Source organism: Oreochromis niloticus, linkage group LG23 (genome assembly GCF_001858045.2).
Source record: "Oreochromis niloticus isolate F11D_XX linkage group LG23, O_niloticus_UMD_NMBU, whole genome shotgun sequence".
In the NCBI taxonomy this organism is placed as follows: domain Eukaryota; kingdom Metazoa; phylum Chordata; class Actinopteri; order Cichliformes; family Cichlidae; genus Oreochromis; species Oreochromis niloticus.
In genome coordinates, this window is record NC_031986.2 from 38052197 (window position 1) to 38072685 (window position 20489).

The following is a 20489-nucleotide window of genomic DNA, read 5'->3' on the forward strand; positions in this document are numbered from 1 at the left end:
GTTTTATTTTAATTTAAGACAACAGTTAAGATTCGTCAATTTTATTTATTTACTTATTATTCATACTCTTTAGTTGCAATAACAGTCTTTTATTTTGAAAGGAGTGGGATTGGGCCAGGGCGAGTTCCGCTGCACGATAATCAGCTGATCTCAGTGTAAACAGTGCACGGAGGTTCTGTCATGTGCTGGGGGCAGAGACAGGGGCAGTGATAGTTTTCGGCTGTCGGTCAGCTGGACGATAAATGGGAAACGTATGAAGTGACGAGCGACAGCGTGATGTGTTCCGCTGTGTTTGCGCTGCAGTGAGACGGCAGGAAGGGCTTAAAACATCACATGCAGCTTCACAGAGGGCCTGTGTGAGCAGCTCTGCCTGAAAACACTGGATTTTACCTTGACGGGACTGCATTAGTTTAAGTAGTAAGTGTGTGTGTGTGTGTGTGTGTGTGTGTGTGTGTGTGTGTGTGTGTGTGTGTGTATGTATGCGCGCGCGCGCGCTCAGTATTTACTCAGTTGCTGCTGTGTTTATTCTAATGACACATGAGGAATTTAGCTTGCAACTAAGACGATTTAAATTGAGCAAGAAGTGAGGTTTGGGGGTAAAATACTACATCAAGTAAGGAAATAAAGGTTCAGGTAAATTCAGTCTAACTGTAGAAAATTGGTCATTGCGACTAATATGTTATCTTTATCGGTGGTTTCACAGTGTAGCTGCTCGACATGGAGACAGTCTTAACTCATTTTTGTACACTCAGGTATTTTATTCACACCAATCGAGGGCCTCGTCTGAAGGGTCGTAAGATGAATGGAAGGGGTCATGAGATAATGAATGGGGGGGGACGAAGTCCTCCGCAAATGTGTGATCATTTGCCGACTTTTCTCCAAATTAGTAATTAATAGTTTGGGTAAATAGTGGATTGGATTGGATTTTGTTCATCAAAAAGGTTAATTTGGGACCGCAAACAACTCCTAGACAGCCATAGGGACTTAAGTAAGAAAATGCTTTTTAAGGGGTTGTAAGAAGAGGACAACTTTTTGAAAAAAAAAAAAAAAAAAGTTTAATCCTTTCTATTTTATTGCGTTTATTTTTTTTAATGTAAAATCTTTGGAAAAACTGTAAAATATAAATTGTCTGGTAAATGTAGCACTTTTGTGTGGAAGTGTAAAGTAACACTAAATGGAAATGTAAAATTAAATCCATATTAGACCTCATTATACCCACGTAAACATGCTTTCTTTGCAGACTGAAACATAAGCCTTCAAAAATTATTTTTACAATATGTTTATCTTATTAAAAGATTATAATCAGCCCTGGGTGTTACGTTTCAGCCGTAGCAAAAATAAACCTCAAATGAGAGAGTGGACTGAGCATTGCTGGATAGTGAAAGAAATTTTAAAAAGCTGATTGATTTAAAATGTTTTTGTTTGTTTGTTTTTAATAGACATCAAACCAGTTTTGTTTTTAACATGCTTTTCCTGAAACTGCAGTGTGCAGTATGAGTCAGGTCACTTAACTGTTACTGTCAGATGCTTTTCAATCCCAGGTAAACCTGTTTCACTGCTTCTCCAACCCCCCCCCCCCCGCCGCCCTGCCGATGTCATAATTGCACAGTCTGATTTGTCATGTCCTGTCAATGTGATTCACGAATCCTTCCTCACAGCCACATGACATTTAAAAACATTGCTTAACTAAGCTTTTTGTCTATCTGTTTTTCTTTCCATACCAGGATTTAATTGCAGATATACTAAAATGTCATGTCATGTGGACTTTTTTTCAGAGAAAGGCAGGACCTGTTTCCTTCTTGTAAGGCTGGTCTGGTGACTGTTGCCTTTTGCCATAATTTGGATTTCCTTCTTCTCCCTTATTGTGTGACATAACAAACTCCTGTGACTTTTTCCTCACATGTCCTAAAGCAGAAGAAATGATGACTTATTAAGCAATATGAGCCACCTGCTGACTTACACTTGTAGCTCAGTTTACTTTTGTCCCAATCACATGATATTGTATTGACTGTAACTTGCCTCAAGATGACTTCTATTATGAATCGGGTGAAATGAATTTAATTGAATGTCGCACGTATGTCATCAGGACTTTTTATTGAATTAAGACACTACCGATTTTTTTAGCATTAGAAATTATAGGCAGGAATGATCCAAATAATTAATTCCAGTTTCAATGCAATGATTTTAAAGTATATGCTATGATTAGCAACTCTCTTTAGTTCCTGGGTGTCTTTTAGGTGGATAGGTTTTCCTTGAAGCACAATTTTATTCACAGCTATGTTACAAAAAAATTAAAAAGCCTTAATTTCTTCATTTCTTTTCTCTCTTTTTTTTTTTTGATCTTCTATGCAGGGGTCCATGGAGGAGCTGGAGCCAGAGGAGCAGTTCCTACGATATGCCCGGAATGGAGATCTGCCCGGGGTTCAAAGGCTCCTCCTGTCCAAGATAAGGGAAGAGATACAGCTCAATATCAATTGCAAAGGTCTGTGATTTGTGTATATCGGGATAATATCAGTGCCTGCTGTGTGCTGGTTTAATTCATTATGTCCTATTTTTTCCAGGAAAAAGTAAATATAACCTGGGATGGACACCGCTTCACTTGGCCTGCTATTTTGGACACAAAGATGTAGTTGAGGAGTTGCTCAAGGTAATGTTTCTTTTCTTCAAAGCATGGAGATTTTGAGTAACTGCATAGGTAACATGTGTGTCATCACACCCTCCCCTCCAGGCAGGGGCAGATGTTAGCTTGCCAAATAATATTGGAGATACTCCGCTGCACAAAGCTGCTTTCACAGGAAGAAAGGTATGTAAATGTGTCAGCAATTTTTATTTCAGATTTTGAGTCCTTTCATGCTTTGCATATCATTAATAGTAGTATTTATGCAAATATTTTCTTCATCAATCAATCACATATTGATCAGGAGGTTGTCATGCTGCTGCTGCACTATGGTGCGTGTGCTACTGTCATCAATGGGACAGCACAGATTCCCAAAGACGTGACACAAAATGCAGAGATCAGAAGCATGCTGGAAGGTGAGCGAGATAGACTGTCAGCAAAGAGATGGAAATGTGTTAGATCAATTTTTTTTCATGCAAAATGCTTATATAGTACCTACATTTTCTTCTTTTAAATCCTGCCTTGTCACTGAAAACAGGAGCTGAGAGAACAGAGGAGAGAAAACTGGAGGAGAAACTTTTGGATGCTGCACGGGAAGGAGACCTTTCAACGCTAACTCACTTGGTAAGTACCAGATAACTGAAGCCTAACACTGTACTGCCCAGAGGCAAGAAGCAGAAGTCTGAGTCTTATAGGGCGCCCCCTATAACTCAGCCTGCAGAGTGTGCCCTCCCCACTGTGTGATTCTGCTCCAGGCTCTTTATCATTAAATAACTCTTAAAAATAGAAGTCTGAGTTTTACATTCTGTCCAGAAATAGTTTGGAATGTCCTCAGCTAATCTGGGCAAAGATCTTTAGGTATCACGGAAGTTGGGCAAAGGAATGTGTTTAAAATCAGTTCTAGCTTGTTAGCCCTGGTACCAGTGAGGTCTGTAGACCCACTACAGACCTCATTTTCACTAAAGCTTTTGGACAGATGAGGATAAATTCCTGTTCAGTAATGCCTAGACTGTGATTCATAAGTCCTCTGTAACACTGTGACACTCCTTAAACAGTTTGCCACGTAACTTGATGTACATTTTACTTTTATTTTATCATATTGTGAAAGCAAAACTCATAAGCTGTTACAAATTAAACTATGCAGTAACATGATGTATGAGGACAACTGCCATGAAATGACTTGACAACTATCGTAATTATGTAATCATTGCAAATGTCTGAAAACTGATGACTTCAGCATTCAGTGGACATTTTCTGCAGTTCCCCTTTTATAATAATCTTTGAATTTAAAAAGCAAAATTTGTTATTTTTAATCAACATATCAGTAATACAAGTTTTTCACACTGGGGCTTGGAATCAGTGCGACGGCATTTCTAACAATTTAGTGAAACCAAAATATCAACATATTTTAGACTATAACATGGCATTATATTTTGTTGTTTAGTCATGTTATTTCTTTATACTTTGTTTCCAAGCAGGCAGATTTTTTTTTAGCAATACTTCTCCAGTTTTTTTTTTTTAAAGATCTTTCAGATTTCTTGGACATTAGCTGCTTCCTCACTTCCAGTCCTCATACCTTACCGTTTTCAGAGGAATTATTTGTTTTTCCTGTAAGCAACTGAACACACCTGTAAATCATTCAAGCACAAAAAGACATCTAACTGTGTTGTATCATGATAGTTACAAAATGTATTGGGTCTGCATTTCAGACAGTGGTATTGGGGATCTTGTCAAAGTTGGTGGAATTGTAAATACAGAAGAGCTCTGTCAGTACCAATGCAGTACCATCTGAAAAACATCTGATTTACCTTTTTTTTTCACCATCACAATGATCCCAAACACACTGCCAGTGCAGTAAAAACATGCATGGATAGTGTTCCATTATGTGTTTTTTCTATCAGTTATGGATTGGCCACCCCAGAGGCCAAATGTCAAGATTATTGAAGATGTGTGGAGTTCATCTTAAAAGAGAACAGAACAAAAAGAAGCCAACATCCGAAGAAAAGCTTTGAATGTCCTTCAAGAAGCCTGCAGAACTATTCCCGATCATTACTTAAATTAAATAAAATAAAATAAAGTGGTCAAGTCAAATATTGACTTTTAAGCTTGTTAGAATTATACAACTCTGTTTTTAACACCTTGTTTCATCTACATTACCATCTCCATATGTTTACATTGCATTTGCCTAAATATACTTGTATTTTATAATGGTATGCTTCACTGAAGTAAATGCTGGTGTAATTAGCAAAGGTTAGTACAATAAAGCTAAAATGTTAAATATTAGCAAGTAAGAGCACTTGCTAAACAGCCTGTTGGAACTCACACTGTAAGCAGATTACCGTGATTACAAAGACTTTTTGTGCCTTAACTGACAGTTACACCCTAAAGTATCACACCGTGTTCATAAACCAGACAAATATGCCATCAGCTACGCCCTTTGAAATCCAATGCTTCACAAAAACCTGAAGTGAGAAACCACTGGACACAAATCAATATTTTCAATTACAGTGTTCAGAAAAATAAAGGGAACAGTGGCAGTTCAGTTTTGGAGAGCCATTGCAGTCTTAACTATTCCGGCTCTCTGTGGCTGCATCAGAAATCTAAGGAGTCATGCTTCAGTTCTTAACAGAATAATAAGGAGCAGCAGGGCACTTGGGTTCACACAGCACACCTGTTTCTGTCCTGTGTGTTTTCTGTAGCTCTGCAGGAAGAAGCCTCCAGACATCAACTGCACAGATCTGCTAGGTAACACTCCGTTGCACTGTGCAGCCTATCGAGGCCAGAGGCAGTGTGCCCTGAAGCTGCTCAAGGGTGGAGCCAACCCCAACTTCCAAAACAAGAATGGTATGATTCATCAGCCAAAGCTGGCAACCATGAATAACTGGGAGATATTCAATGATTTTCCTTTTTGTCACAAATACCAGAAGCAACAATGAACTTATTGTCTTGCCAGGACTGTCTGCACAGCCAAACTTAAGAAATTAAAAGGAACTTGTCATGCTAATTTCCAGCTCCATTTTTTGGTTCTTGGACTTTATTGGTGTCCAATAGACTATTACATGGTTTAAAGTTTAGAATAATCTTTATTTAGCTTTTCTTGGTCTCTCTGCAGCCCATCTGTTCACTTAATGTCAGATACAATGCTTTTGAGCTTCCTGCGCCCTTCTTTTAAACCCGCTTTCTTCTGATTGGCTGTCCCTCAAAATCAGAAGGCTTGACAGAATGTGGGGCGGGGCTTGTGTGCTCACAGCTAGTGCTGTGTGTCTGAGATGACCATGTTAGAAATATTCTCAGTCTCTGAAATTATATAGAGCCAAATATAGGAAAAGAAATGTGAGCGTTTAGAGGAGCCTGAAGCTTGAGCTTAAGGCTCACAGGGATTGCATGTACATGCAATGACCTCATTGTATGAAACATTTGCTTTGTTTAATATGACCTTTCATCTTTGTAACAACATGTATGTAACAGAAAATAAGAAAACTTGCAGGTTCACTTTAAATGTTCTAAAGTCTAACAAAGGACTCAGCTGGATAATGCAGTTTGCCCAAAGGCTCATTTGTTGCCTTTAATTATTTCAGCTGTTTCTAAGCTTTGGTTTTTGTTTATTTTTTTGTTTTGTTTATGAGCAGAAACCAGTCAGAGGCATAATTTTTATTATTATTATTTTGAATCAATCTGAAATCGTTTTGCTGCTGGAAATAACACCGTGACAAATACATATTAATACACAGGTATAAAAAGTCCACCCAAAAAGGATCTATGTACATGTACAGTAAAAAAGAAAATCCTCAGGTCTGGCAGCCAAAGACAGGATAGGAAATGGAAACTATTGAGAATGCGTTTGCACCAAAGTGTTCCTTCGTTTGACAAAAGTTTCAGCATGTTTCACAAGGTCTGTCTGAATTCTTTCACCCAAACAAAAATAGCAACCGCCTAGTCGGTTTCTCCAAAAATGTTCAAAGTTTAAAATTCTAATTAGTTTTGCCAAGCGCAGCAGTTCTTCCTGTGACTCGAACATGATTATCGAGGCAAAAAATTTAGAAACTGTGATTGCATGAGAAGCACAAGCTGCTCGGATGTAAATGAGTCCTTGATATTTATAATTGCTGTCACCAGCATTTAAACATTGTCGAATCCAGTATTTTTCTCCCTCTGTAAAACTGTGCTCTGTTCCATTAAAGCTCCTCTTGTCTTGTATGTCCATAACTTGTAGGCCAAACAGTATTTGATCTGGCCAGTGATACAGCAATGAAGCAGATTCTTGAGGGCAACTTTCATCGAGTGAGTATCCAGCTTATAATTGCTGTCCTAATTAACTATTTGTTCTCTTCTTTTCTGTATTTTATTTTATTTTATTTTTTTAAACTGACTCATCTGTGCTCTTTGTCTGCCTGGCAGGGTATGACCCGACATGTCAAGAAGTATGAAGGACCTCTCTGGAAGGTAAAATATTGGCTTTTTTGGCAGCTCTGAAAATCCAATCAGAGAACGAAGACGCACAATTAAAATGCAAATTTTATTAAAGAAAAGGAGTAAAAGCATATATATCTCTTCCTTGCTAAAATACTCCTTACAGCATGTAGTTCAGTGGTTCTTAAACTTAGTTGGCACGTCTCTCTTAAGAAAAAAAAAAGTTCTCACCTCCTACCAAGCAAATTTTTATCAGTTAACAATAACAAAGCATCCAAGTTGAAAACTGGAGAAATAAAGGTCAACGAGATAGCATCAGCAAACTGTTGTTTGTTAATCTTCCCCAAATAAATTATGTTAGTTCAACTTCATTTCAGTCTGTATTTTTCCTCCGGTTGACCAGATCCCTTTCTGCACTGGCTCTAAGCCCCACCAGGGGGGCCTGCCCCACAGTTTGAGAGCCAAAACTCACTGATGATTGCTTTTACAGTACAGATCATACTCAGGGTGTTTATTTGCTTTTATTATAAAAATAACTTTGACATGTAGTCCAGAAATCTGTTTTTTTGTCATTAAATTGAAATGAGCATTTAAAAATCCAGAACTCCAGAGGTGCAGTGTGTAACTACACAGTCAGCTCGCTGCTTCATCAAATGTCATGACAGTGAACGCAGACAAAGATCACACGAGCAGATACAGCAGGCTTTACAGAGACTGCGATTGTCAGCTGACAACTAAAGAATAATCTAAGTGTTAATCATTTTTTAGGTTATGTCATAGTGGTAGGGATGGAAATCAAGAACAGGCTGAATTTTGCAGAATTTTCCTGCATTCTTATCACTCTCTTTTATCATTGCTGGAATGTTTCCTGCCAGTTGTGCATTGTGAAACATTGACGTCAGACTCATGGCAGTGTAGTGTTATGCACCTGACAATTATGTAAGTCCGGCAGACACAGAGATGATAAAACAGAAAATGTGTAGAGCGTTTTCCACACTGAAAAACTGATAAAGAATCAATAAGGGAATTGCTAAAGAATCTGACCTGTAAGCCATCTCTGGGATGGCATCGATGTCTGCTTTTGAGTTAAGCAAGACAGACACAAGTATCAAATCATCAATGATCAGTGTGAGCCAAACATTATTGTTTGGAGAAAAACACAGTTTGCATTCCACACCTCTGACTGGCTTCTGTTTCTGAGAAACAAAATCAAAACATAAATTCTGTGAAACAAAGCTGAAATATTTAAAGCTCAACCTTACAGGGTTTTTACATTATCTGGAAGAATCCTGTGTTTAAGTGTATTAAGCTTACATTGAACTTATTTATTGCTCATTTTCCTTTTAGTTATATTCAATATACACTACCCAGACTAAATAAATAAATAAGCAAACAGCTAAGAAACTTCCACTGCATAATTACTGTAGTGATTAATATGTTTCATCTGGTAAAATGTTATTCATGATGCTATTCTGATTCACAGAATAGCATCTCATTTCTTAAACAACTAGATCCTGCGTTCATGCAAAAGAAGGTTAAATTATTGGCCTGCATCACACAAAGAAAACGTTGATTAAAACCCAGAAGAAGAAATACGGTCGAAACAAAATATTGAATGATTGTGATAATGGATCAGTTTGAGTGCCTTACAGTGAAATCAATCATTTTCACACATCGATTGACCAACACAGAATCCTGAGCTTAATATGGAACCTTTGGGATGTGCTGGTGAAGACATTAGGCACCGGTCCGACTCTTCCATCACCAATCCAAGATCCCCAGATTGTTGTGATGTTGCATGGTGAATGTGTGCCATTACCAACGCTAAAAGAGCTCCAACAAAATGCTGTTTTGTGGCTTTACAGGTGCAAATGTGTGATTGTAGGATCCCCCCCCACACACTCTGTTCAGACTTGTTGTTAACATTGGGAGGGCAAAGAAATCTGTTTCAGTCATTGGATGTACTGAGGAGCCAAGGTCCAGGATAAGATAAATAAGGATCATTTACGTGTGAATCATGTAATTGAGTGGTTCGCAGCAATGAAAATATCAAGCTGGAGATGAGTATAATAGGTCCACTTTGCTGAAATCCATTGAAATAAATGTGCCGTCTCTTTCAGTCACTAGTGAAATCAGAAAAGGCTAAAAAATATTTAATCGAAAAATTAGACTGCTGATTCTTCCCTTGTGTGGCTTCCTGCAGAGCTCCAGATTTTTTGGATGGCGCTCTTACTGGGTCGTCCTTCAAGATGGTGTTATATCCTGGTACTCAAAACAGTAGGTGCATCCCTCATTTTGTCTGTGCTCCTTGAATCAGACATGTGAAAAGGTCTCAGCTACAGATAAATGGAAGTGCTGCACAGTTTTGATAAGAAAGGTGCTATAGATCAGTAGTCCCCAACCCCCGGACCACGGACCGGTTTGGTACCGGGCCGCGAGAGTTGAGGCTCAAGTGTGAAATTTATGGTTTTCAAGGTTTTTATTATTATTATTTTTAATCGTTTTTATCATTAACTCGGTTTCCCTTGGTCTTTTCCCGTGTGTTATGAATAAATCTTCTTTTTTTGGTACTGGTGCTGGTTTTATTTTGTTGTATTTATCTGCGACACCTTAAAGGCCGGTCCATGAAAATACTGTCGGACATAAATTGGTCTGTGGCGCAAAAAAGGTTGGGGACCGCTGCTATAGATGAGAGACAAATGAGTAAATAAGAGGAGAATTATTTCCCATATATGTTTCCTTCTATCATCTATCAACTGTTGAGATTCCAAGTTAAAGGGAAAAGGCCTCAATCTGTTTTTCTTTCTTCTATGAAGGTCAGAAGCAGCTGCCGGTGAAAGAAGGCAAGGCTGTAAGTCCCTCACAAACGCTCACTGTTTGGTAAGCCAACATTCAACATTGCGTTCCCTTTTTTTTGACCCCTGTGTTGAATTTGTCTTCGTGTAGCTTCTGCTTTTCCACAAATGAAAGTTTCTGATGTTTCTCATTTCCAGATAAGAGCCAAAGATAACTGCTTTTTCACTCTCAAGTGCTTTGATGACAGTGTGCACCACTTTAAAGTATCACCTAAAAATGACCCAGAGGGAACAAGAAAAGTAAGTTTGGTTTCTCCTTAGGTTGTCATTTCAAACACTTTTTAAAAATTCCTGTTATCACCTGACCTTTGTTTTTTGCAAAGTTTTTGCAATAACTCTGAAATGGGGGAAAAAGCTAAGTTGCAGTCTTTACTAATTACCCAACTTACTACCTTTCCTTACATTGTAAATGTTCCACGTTGTGTGGAATCCATTGGTGCTCACAATGAAAATAGATGAATAAAGTTCTTCTCTTTACTGGGTTACCCCAGTGTTCTTTAAGTGCATTTAAAAAAACAAAAATTTATTAACAGTTCCCTAATCATAAGTTTGGAAATCTTGAAGTAAAATGAAGGTTTTAGCTTTTCTCGGGCTTTATGCAAAAGTATCAAATCTCAAATGCACCCCAAGCTCATTAATTAACTCTTTGTTTGTTTAGTCATTATAACAACCCAGGTGTGAGAATTTGTGTCATTACATTGAGTTATTCACAGGATTATTTCTTGACTTTGTAGTTGTTATGCGAGCTGTTCAGATACTAAGACGTTGTTGCTTTAGATGAGAAATCGTTGTCTACTTTGTCTCTTGCATTGCTATGAATTATGTAACAGCGTAAGTAGCTGATAAGGAATGTAATTAAAAGTCCCAGCCATTATGTAAAATATACTATTAAAATTTGAAATGCAAGCTGTGTTATAAAAGAAAATTTTGGCAATTTGGGAAAACAGTCATTAGCTGGAAATAAGTAAAAGTTGTTTGTTTGTTTTTTAAATATATATAACAAATCACAGAATCACAAAATTTGTCAGCTAGTAAATTTTAGAGGCAGATTTTATATTTTATGACCTTTACAGAGAGAGCCTGGCTAGCTTGTTTTGATCTTCTCTCCTGATGCTCCTCTAAAAATAAATAATAATAATAATAATAATGATAATAATAATAATAATAATAATAATAATAATAAACATGTTTCCTATAGTATTTCAAAAACACATAAAGGTCAAGATCAGTCAAATAACTAAGTAACCTTTTTGGTTTTTCTTTTTTTTTCTTTTTCTTTTTTTTTTGTCTTTCTTTAAGGCATGGCTTGATGCATTGGAGGAGCACGCAGCTTACAGCACATACTACTGCTCCCAGGAGCAAGGGAGCGAAGAGGAGGAATATGAAGAAGTGATGTCACTTGGAGAGCTAACAAGCTCACTACAGGTGGCTGCAAACAGAAAGCGAGCCTAATTAGCATGTTGGCTTAACGACCCATAGTGTTTTCTGTGAACTAGTCCTCCCACCCTGTGCTACTTGTTGTTGATCTGCAGTCTTCTCCCATCTCTCTAAATCACCAGGTTGCAGATGTCAGCCAGAAAAATCTGGAGAAGGAGGTCGCAGCGCTCCTGTCCATGCTGAAGAATGAAGAGCTGTCAGAAAGTAAAGCCTTTTATTTTACTTTTCTTTGTTGTGTAATATACAGTATGTAGACGAGGAGAAACATCACAGTTACTCAGGAGGTGAAATGAAAACCTTTTGATTAAAAATTACAAGAGTCTTCAAACAGATTTAAATGCACAGTAATGTCTGAAAGACTGTTAATTAAGACACCGCCATCTGGCACTGTCATTAGAGGTTTCTGCAGCGTGCGTGCTCTTTGTACATGTTCTAAGAGCGTTTAAAAAAAAAAAAAAAAAAAACTTGGATAGCTCAAAGTTGTGACTTTTCCATTGCATTCATTAGTTTATGTGTTTTATCCCCTCAGAATTTCCATCAACAATACTGCAAAAGATGCAAGAAATATGTGAATTATCCAGCGAAACCACTTCCAATCTCAACGTCTGTCTCAGCCTCTTCTCCAGACAAGAAGGGGTGAGTGTGACCTCTTCAAAAGACAAATTTCTACTTTTATTTGAAAGACTGTGACTATGTTTTTCAGTTGATTATCAGCATTTTAGTCACCATTAACTGAAGACGGTTATTTTCAAGTTTACTTGGATCATAGAAGGGAGGTAAATGAGATTACAGTAACATTTTAAATAACTTGATATCTGTAAGTGTTATATTGAGACTGTTGGGGCTCAGTAAGATGATATATATCTCTGGGATGTAAAAAGAAATTATCCTACACAAAAAGATGCTGGAAAAATTCACTCTAACAAAAGCAGCTCAGTGGACTGAAGTGATTATATGCTTACACGTAGGGTTTTTTTTTTCTTTGTTTTTTGATTCAATGGATTTGATTAAAATGGAAGGATTCGGGGGCTAGATTACACCCCCTCATGAAAACAGGTAGATTATACCGCTTATAGCAACCTCTGACCTTTGGCATCAATTTTGCAACAATCTACAATCCTGTTTCCAAAATAGCTGGAACAGTGTGTAAATTGCAACAAGAGAATGCAATAATCATTTACAACCTGCAATTGATTTAAAATACCGTAAAGACAATGAAAGCATAACACATTTTGAATAGGAGAAGTGTTTTCTTTCTTTTTTTGTTTTGTTTTTATGAAATATGCTAATTTATGAACTTCATTCTAGCAACACATTTCAAGGTGATTTGGGAGGGGCGGCGTATGAAACACTGGAAAAGTTGTATTTAAAAAAAACACAACAACAAAAAAGAAAACACCTGAAAGAACTTCTCACAGGTAATTAGGTTAAATGGCAAAAGGTCAGTGCATGACTGGTATAAAAGAAAAGCTTTACAGCAAGGATGAGTCTCTCAGCAATAAAAGTGGGGAGGGATTCGCCATTCTGCAAAAGTCCAAGCCACTAGTTCAACACGTTAACCTATGAAGCTGATTTATGTATGCATAGTTTTTTATTACTCTTGAACCACATTAAAGTAGCTTTGCATGACTCACAGTTCAAAATAATCCTTAATTCCTTAATTACCCTATTTTAGGAGCTGATACACTCCTTTAGCAGCTGTTTTAAACAGCTGTTCTATCTTTATAAAAACCTTTTCCTTATGCTAACTTTCTTCTCATTGGCTGTTCCTCACAAACAAAAGATTTGAACAGCAGTTGGGTGGATGTCCTCCGCTCCAAATTAGGGGTTATGCGGTTGAATTGGCAATATTGGCAATATACACTTTCTTTAAATTATATAGAGCAAAGAAAAAAACAGGAACAGAATGTTTAGAGCATATTTTTATAAATTTTTACATACGCCTTCCTGATGATGTAAAACTTGTTTTTATACTAGTATCGACCCTACAAAAATTGGGGGATTTCAGCCTCTGTGCTTCATAATATTTTTAAAGATTCAGAGAAAAATTGAAAATCTGTGTACACTGGGGACAGGGCTGAAAGCAGATTCGAAATGGCTGTGATCATCAGGCTCTCACGCAGCACATTTGAATTTTGTTGCTGCAAGGGCTCAGAACAATTACGAAAAAACACTGTCAGGTGGGACGGTTTGTTTACACATCACCAAATTAATGAATATTTGATCCTCTTCAAACGAGAACAGAACAAAACGACAACAAAAAAACTTTTTTCATTAAAGGGATATTTTCATGTGAAACCAGCAATGTGATGTTTAAACGTCGACATGGGCTGGGATACATTGGCAAACTTCTAGACCCCTTAAAAAATAGAATTTCTGAAAATAGATGTGCTATCAGAAGTCATGATCAGAAAAGTCCAGCTGCTACCCACTTCAAGCAGATGAATGTACCTGCTGTACGCTGGCACTGAGCATGTACAACTCCCAAGAAGAGGAGTACACATTAGCACTCTCCTCTTACAACATGAAATTTTTAAAATTTATACTCTTGACTCTTTGGCTATAAAAAAGATGTCAATGAAGAAATGAATTTATCCTTTTTTTATGATTCTTCATAGTCTTATCTCAGATAATTTTGGGCTTTCTGTGCATTTGACATGGATTCATGTGATGCTGTGCCTTAAAGCTGTGAGTCATTTAACATTCATCACATTTATTGCATTTAATAATACACAATAAGAGTTTTCTAATACTTTATAACAGTGGAGTTGCCTGATTGAAGTGCAAGACCCTTTATTGGAGGTTTCTCTTGATATGTGTATGCGTGAAACACTGGTGTTTATTAGGCAAGTAGGTTTGATATCTGCCTGACTTATTGTATTTTGTTGTTAGATATTGCTGTAGACATTATAGGTGTTTTCTTTGTTTTTGTTACTTGGTATTTTTGTCTTTCTAGGCACTAACCTTTCAGACTTTTGCAGAGCAAAATATATTACTTTAAAAAATGTATTATATAAGTAAGTAAGTAAAATTTTATTTGTATAGCACCTTTCAAGATAAAAATCACAAAGTGCTTCACAGAAAAGCTAAAACATAAAAACAGAAATCAACCAAAAGCAAGTTTTAAAAGATGAGTTTTTAGCTGTTTTTTAAGTGAAACCACTGAGTCCACAGATCTCAGGCTCAAAGGGAGTTCCAGAGTCTGGGGGCCACAGTTACAAACGCTCTATCGCCTTTCGTTTTCAGCCTCATATGTTGGACGACCAGCAAGCCCTGATCACATGACCTCAGGGACCTGCTGGGGATGTAAGGATGTAAAAGATCTCTGATATAGGTTGGTGCTTGTCCATGCAGAGCCCTGAATGTCAAAGTCAAAAACTTGAAGTTGATTCTGAATTTATTTATAAATTGTTTGACCTAAGTAACATGTAGTTCTGATTGGATATTATGGGCTGTGGTTATGTCGCCAATCGCAAGTGATTTAAGATAGAGCCTTGTGTTTCATTATCTGAAGAGTGGGTGTGCTCGAAATGTCACCCTCTACTAAGATGTAATAAATAAGATCATTTGAAGTACTGAAGAGTGTGAGCTGATGATCACTTTTATTGTGCTCTACCTGAACACAATTACAAGGAACACCTAGTAGCTTTTTAAAGTAATTTATAGAACAAATAAATATATATCCATGTGTACAGTATATATATGACACTCTTAGCCTCAGATGCTAGTCTTGCCCCACTTCATAATCGGCCAGTCTCTTAGCTTTCTGGAATTCTTGACCACTCTCTAAATTCAATTGAATTTAAATTTGGGTTTTGAGTAAATCCTCCAAAAAGCCTCCAGCTGTGCTCCTTGAGTTATTCTTTGCTGTATTTGACTGTGTGCTTGAAATTAATATCCTGTTGAATGGTTGTCTTTGAGTTAAACTTCTCTTGTGGCATGAAGATTTCATAGTTAAATCAATGACTGCAAGCATCCGAACCCCTGTGGCATTGGAGCAACTTAAAATCATAATATTTCTATTGTTCTGCTACACAGTTGGTATCTCTCCTTGCTCTGATCAAACAACTCCATTTATGTTTTATCTATTTCGAAGGCAGTCCTTATATTGAAATATATTGCAGTTGTCAGTGATTTATTTCAGATTATTTGGAGAACATTTGGAGTCTTACAGGCACGGAAAATCTTCTCTGAAGGCCTTAGAGATCTCTTTAGATCTTGACACGGTGACACCACAGACTGCGATATCAAAGAAAACACAAGATCTTTAAATGAGGAAAGTTCCTTCCTCATGTGGTTGATAAAAGTTAAAGGTGTGATTTATTTATTTATTTTTAAATTATTAAAGGACTTGAAAATGTTTTTCAAATTCTTGATCCCAGGAGGACATACCAATCCCTTGGTTGTTGCTTTGTTGAAGCTGGGCACTAAATGTTATCAATTCTACCCATCTGTAATTTTGATAGACAGGATAACCCAGTTATTTGTCTAAAAAATGCTGTTTCTCCTAAAGACACAGATTTAAACGGAGAAAAGTCTCCCAGCAACTAGTCAGAAACACTGGCATCTTAAAATATTTTAAATGCAGACTCTAGAGCAGCTTCTTTTATTCTGCCACCCAGATGAGGTTTTTGCTAATGAGAAGACCTTGCTTATTTAATCAAAGCAATGCCAAACCACATACTGTTCCAGCATAGCTTCAAAAGCTTCACAAGCCTAAACAAGCACCTAAAGAAATATTGGAAAATTATCAGAATAAGACAAAAGAGACCACGGTATTGATCACATGAACTGCTGTAAAAAGCAAGAATGGGAAAACATTTAGCTTTGAAAACTGCAGCAGTTGTTCTCCTCAGTTTTGTTAAAACAAGAGGTGATTTGACAAAGCATTAAACTTCTTATGCTAGGGGTTTCATTTTGTAGTATTGCAAAGTAAATGTTTTTTATTTCCTCTGTTCCAGCTCTCAGTTCATACATCAGATGTGCATTTTTTTTTGCACTATATCCATTTAAATGCATTGTTTATATATTTTTGAAAGTAATTGAATTCCAATTTGTGTTACATTTATGTAACTTCTTATCTTTCTCAAATTAAAATGAGTTTGTAAAATAAGTAACACAATTCATAACCTGCTCTTTAGTGCACGAGGCTTCTCGGGCTGATGTGGATATTTTTTTGGAGTTGTGTAAAGTTATGAATGAATTGCAGACTTCAAGCATAGAGTAATTCAGTTGAAACTAAACTGAAGGCATCAGGTTGTAAAATTGGATTAGGAGCACAAAGACGAGCAGTGTGTTCAGCCAAGTTATTACACTGGCGTAAAGCCCGGTTGTACTCAGGGTCAACCATAAGCCACAGCAGTAGACTGATAGTTCCTCAGTAAGGGGATATACTGCCACAGAATATTTTAGTTCAGTGAAACTGATATTGTCAATCAAATGTAAAATTGTGTGCGGTTAAAAAAAACAGGACTAGAATGTCTCATTTTCTATGCACGATTAAACTAGAAGAAATGGTTTTAAACATATTTGGTCTTGAACCAAATATTTGAGGGGGCTGATAATGGCATTATGAGAAGGACAAAAGTCAAAGGAGTCACCAAAGTCAGTAGGAGTCATCATGAATGGATTGTAATGACACTGCTATAATATTCTGGGTAAAAGAAATGGATTGCCAGCTTCATATTGCCATCCCTAAATCCATGCTGTGTGCATGGCTCAAACTTTTATTACATAAAACAGCAGCCAGTTAACACAATATAAACAGTGCAGCACAGTCATTTGCAGTACATATCTTTAATGCAAATACTAATAATTCTCAGTGTTTATTTAACAGCGGAACTCTGTAATCTGTGTGGGTATGTGTGCAAGTTCTTCAGTGAAAGCAAGAGGGTTTCTTTGTGATTTTATAACTGGCAGCGCTGCATATGTGAGAAATATGAACGATGTAAACACAGATATATGTGGATACATCAGAGACGGGGCCGGTGTGTTTATAGATGATTCAGATTTAATCTGGTTTTGATGCAGAAAAAGTAAACCACTATTCATTGATGATGCATATAATTTACAACATGTCAACGACTGCATTTCTGATTACTATCATAATGTGAAAGTGCCATCTTATTTTTTTAATTTTTTTTGTGCAGCAAAGCACTGAATCTGTAAGAGTGAGAGTGTTAAGTTGCATCTTGCGTTATTGCCTGTCGCGGTTTTAATTTGCAGCACTTTCTGAATCAGATTTGTGTTTGAATGTTCCACCCGAATAAGAATTAGTCCCTCTTTTGATTGTGAAAAATGATGTCTGGTAGTGCTGCTGCTTTTGATGCACTGCTGTGATAAATGTACACTTGAGATGCTGGCTATGTAAATCAAGGCATGTTTACCTTCACATCAATGCATAGATTCAACCCTTTTATGCATGACATTCTGGCTGCTGCTCATTTTCTGCAGCACATGAAAAGACCAGACAAAACCAAACCCTGAATATAATCATTAGATGATGGAGAAAAAAAACCCCCTTCAGCCACAATGTATATGTGCTTTTTTTTTTTTTTTTTATATAGACCCCCTCTCTTCACAAATACTCAGTAACAAAACTTCAATAATTTCTGTTCGGATCTTTAAGAAGAAGACAGCAGCTGATGAACAGCTGATGAAGATGAGGCTGCCAGGAACAGTTTGAATGTTCTGAGTTTAACAGCCAGTCCAGTGCTTTCAGTCTTTACATGTGGGCCGGGCCTCGATCGCTCAGCTGCACAGCCTTTTGAACTGCAATCTGCAGAGGCAGAGCGCATGATAAAAGACTCACAGAATCTCAGAACTCGCCATGAATAGGCCTAGTCTCAATAGGAATAATTCAAACTATACAGTATAGCTCCGTCTGTAAATGATGGTTCGCGGGCTGAATGAAGAAGTGGGGCCTGTGCTTACTCCCCCTGCAAAGGAAATATACTGATTCACTTCCAGGCCCTGCAGCCTTGCTTTGTATTTAAACACCACCTGTGGAGGGGTCAGCAGGAGGAATTTCCTCTCTAAGTTCAGAATTGTGCAGAGATGTCAAGTGATCTGCACTCTGTCATCATACAGCACTTCCACCCCACTTCATTTAGTTTTCTCTTGTCTTGTGGATGATCATTTATAATCAGTTCTGCCTCTTCTGTTACTTTGACAATCCAAAGTAAACCCCTGCCTCGTCAGTGGACTTTAAGTTTGCATTTGCACAATGTCAGCCTGTCGGTGGAAACGGTGAAGTAAAGGTGAGCACACCTTCATATTATCAGCACTAATGTTTTGTGTAAAAGGAAGGTTTAGCTAATGGTTTATATCGGAGTCCATTATCCGTCATTTGATTCCCTCTCTTCTACGCGACTCGTGTTCTCCGGCAGGCTATTTGAGACGGCAGCATCAAGGCTGCTGGCCTCCATTACAGATAAACATGGCTCAACCCTCTCAGCTCCATCTCTGTCTCTCTCGCCATGGGTCTGATAATGAGAGGACAGAACAGAGGGGGGATCAGTCAGTCAACATGCTGTTTACTTGCAGACCTGCTGCCATCAAAGCCTGTCTCATAGTCATGCACATTTGTCCTCTGTTTTTAATGGGACTTTGAATAAAATTTTGGTAGCCTGGAGAACGCTTGCCCATCTTCTGCTCATGGTTATCGAGTGCAGAGGATAGAATTCATGATGGTTTCTGTTTCTGAGAGTGATTAGCGTGTTTCCTTTTGTCTGTCTGTCTGTGTGTGTGTGTGTGTGTGTGTGTGTGTGTGTTCGTGTTTGTGTGTGGTGAGCTCAGGTGCGCAGTCTGAAATTGGAGCAGGAGGTGGAGAAGAATAAGATCCTCTCTGAGGCACTGCAGACTCTCGCCACGGAGCACCACGAACTTGAGCAATCCGTCGTCAAGGGATCTTCACCACGGAGTGCCCTCAGCGAGGATGAGTTCCACGACGCCGTTTCTGGTGAGTTGACAGGTTATTAAACACGCAGGAGACTTTGTGGCAAGCTCCTACTCACACTCAATGCTCTTTCATCCACCTATAGGCAACTGGAGTACTTTTTCCTGTCAGTGAATGCTTTCGGTATGTTTGCCGCTCCTCGAGCCCCAAGTGGTTCTGTTGAAAATGAATATGCCGTGAAAAAGTCCTGCATGTTCTACAAACATTAAAAATATATCCCAGTAATGCTTGCTAAGAATTAAAAAAAAAAATCTACAAAAGAGAAAATGTCGGACTTGCTGGTGTTTTCGCTTGTTTTTAATTTGTTCAAACTTTTTTTTTTTAAATTTCATTTGTTTGATTTTCCTGATGAGTTATCTAACCAGCTTTCATAGATAAAAGGGAGTCATGGCTGAAGAAAATGAAATAATAACAAAGCTGCATGGGACATTTGCATTGATTGTTGTGGAGCATGACTGAATGTTTTTTGTGAATAATAGTTTGGGGGTTTTTTGTCCTTATTTTTGTAGCGCAATCAAATTGTTAGCATAAAATTAGTTAAAAAAGAAAGCATCCAAACAAGAAAAAAATGAATAATTGTATGTTTTGTATACTAATAACACAAAAGTGACAGAATTACACTTTGTTTTTTGGTTACTTCCTTAACAGTGGTTGTTGAGTAATCAGTGTATAATTTGTTCTTTTCAACTGAGAATAAAAAAAAAAATAAATAAAAAAAAAATCAGAAAATGATGAATGCAGCACAGAGAAAAATCAAATAATGCAGTGTTTTTCCTTTTCCTCTTTTTATTTTGAATGCAAAACTTGCCAACGAATATCCGAGTCACAGATCTGATTTGATTTTATGTACTTCATCAGGAAGTAACTAACTTCTTTGTGTCGCACACTTGATCAGGCAGCCACGAATAAACAAGTAATGTCGCTGCCTAAATAAATATCTAATCAGTCAATCACATGGCAGCAATTCAATGCATTTAGGTGTGTAGACATGGTCGAGATGACCTGCCGAAGTTCCAACCGAGCATGAGAACAGGAAAGATGATTTAAGTGACTTTGAATGTGCTGATCTGAGTATTTCAGAAATGGCTGATTTACTGGGATAAGTGCTCGGAAAAAGATACCCTGTGGCAGTGAAAATGCCTTGTTGATACCAGATTTCAGAGGAGACTGCTTTGAGCTGATTGGAAGGTGACAGTAACTCAAATAATGATTT

General features: G+C 37.6%; 1 protein-coding gene across 4 annotated transcripts in view; it reads left to right on the forward strand.

The window, feature by feature from the left end:
* The first annotated feature begins 119 nt into the window (after positions 1-119).
* Positions 120-20489, forward strand: part of osbpl1a (oxysterol binding protein-like 1A) — a 32399-nt gene continuing 12029 nt past the window's right edge. For 2 of the 4 annotated variants that reach the window (XM_019351847.2, XM_019351849.2), the window contains exons 1-16: positions 121-417; positions 2340-2482; positions 2562-2647; positions 2729-2803; positions 2922-3033; positions 3156-3241; positions 5317-5461; positions 6831-6898; positions 7016-7060; positions 9231-9304; positions 9844-9907; positions 10021-10122; positions 11182-11307; positions 11442-11523; positions 11849-11955; positions 19117-19279. In XM_019351847.2, coding sequence (XP_019207392.1) covers positions 2347-2482; positions 2562-2647; positions 2729-2803; positions 2922-3033; positions 3156-3241; positions 5317-5461; positions 6831-6898; positions 7016-7060; positions 9231-9304; positions 9844-9907; positions 10021-10122; positions 11182-11307; positions 11442-11523; positions 11849-11955; positions 19117-19279 — 1471 coding nt within the window. In that variant the 5' untranslated portion in view covers positions 121-417; positions 2340-2346. Of the gene's footprint in view, positions 418-2339; positions 2483-2561; positions 2648-2728; positions 2804-2921; positions 3034-3155; positions 3242-5316; positions 5462-6830; positions 6899-7015; positions 7061-9230; positions 9305-9843; positions 9908-10020; positions 10123-11181; positions 11308-11441; positions 11524-11848; positions 11956-19116; positions 19280-20489 lie in introns of all 4 variants that reach the window. The other 2 variants (XM_019351848.2, XM_003439750.4) reach the window with 2 other exon arrangements.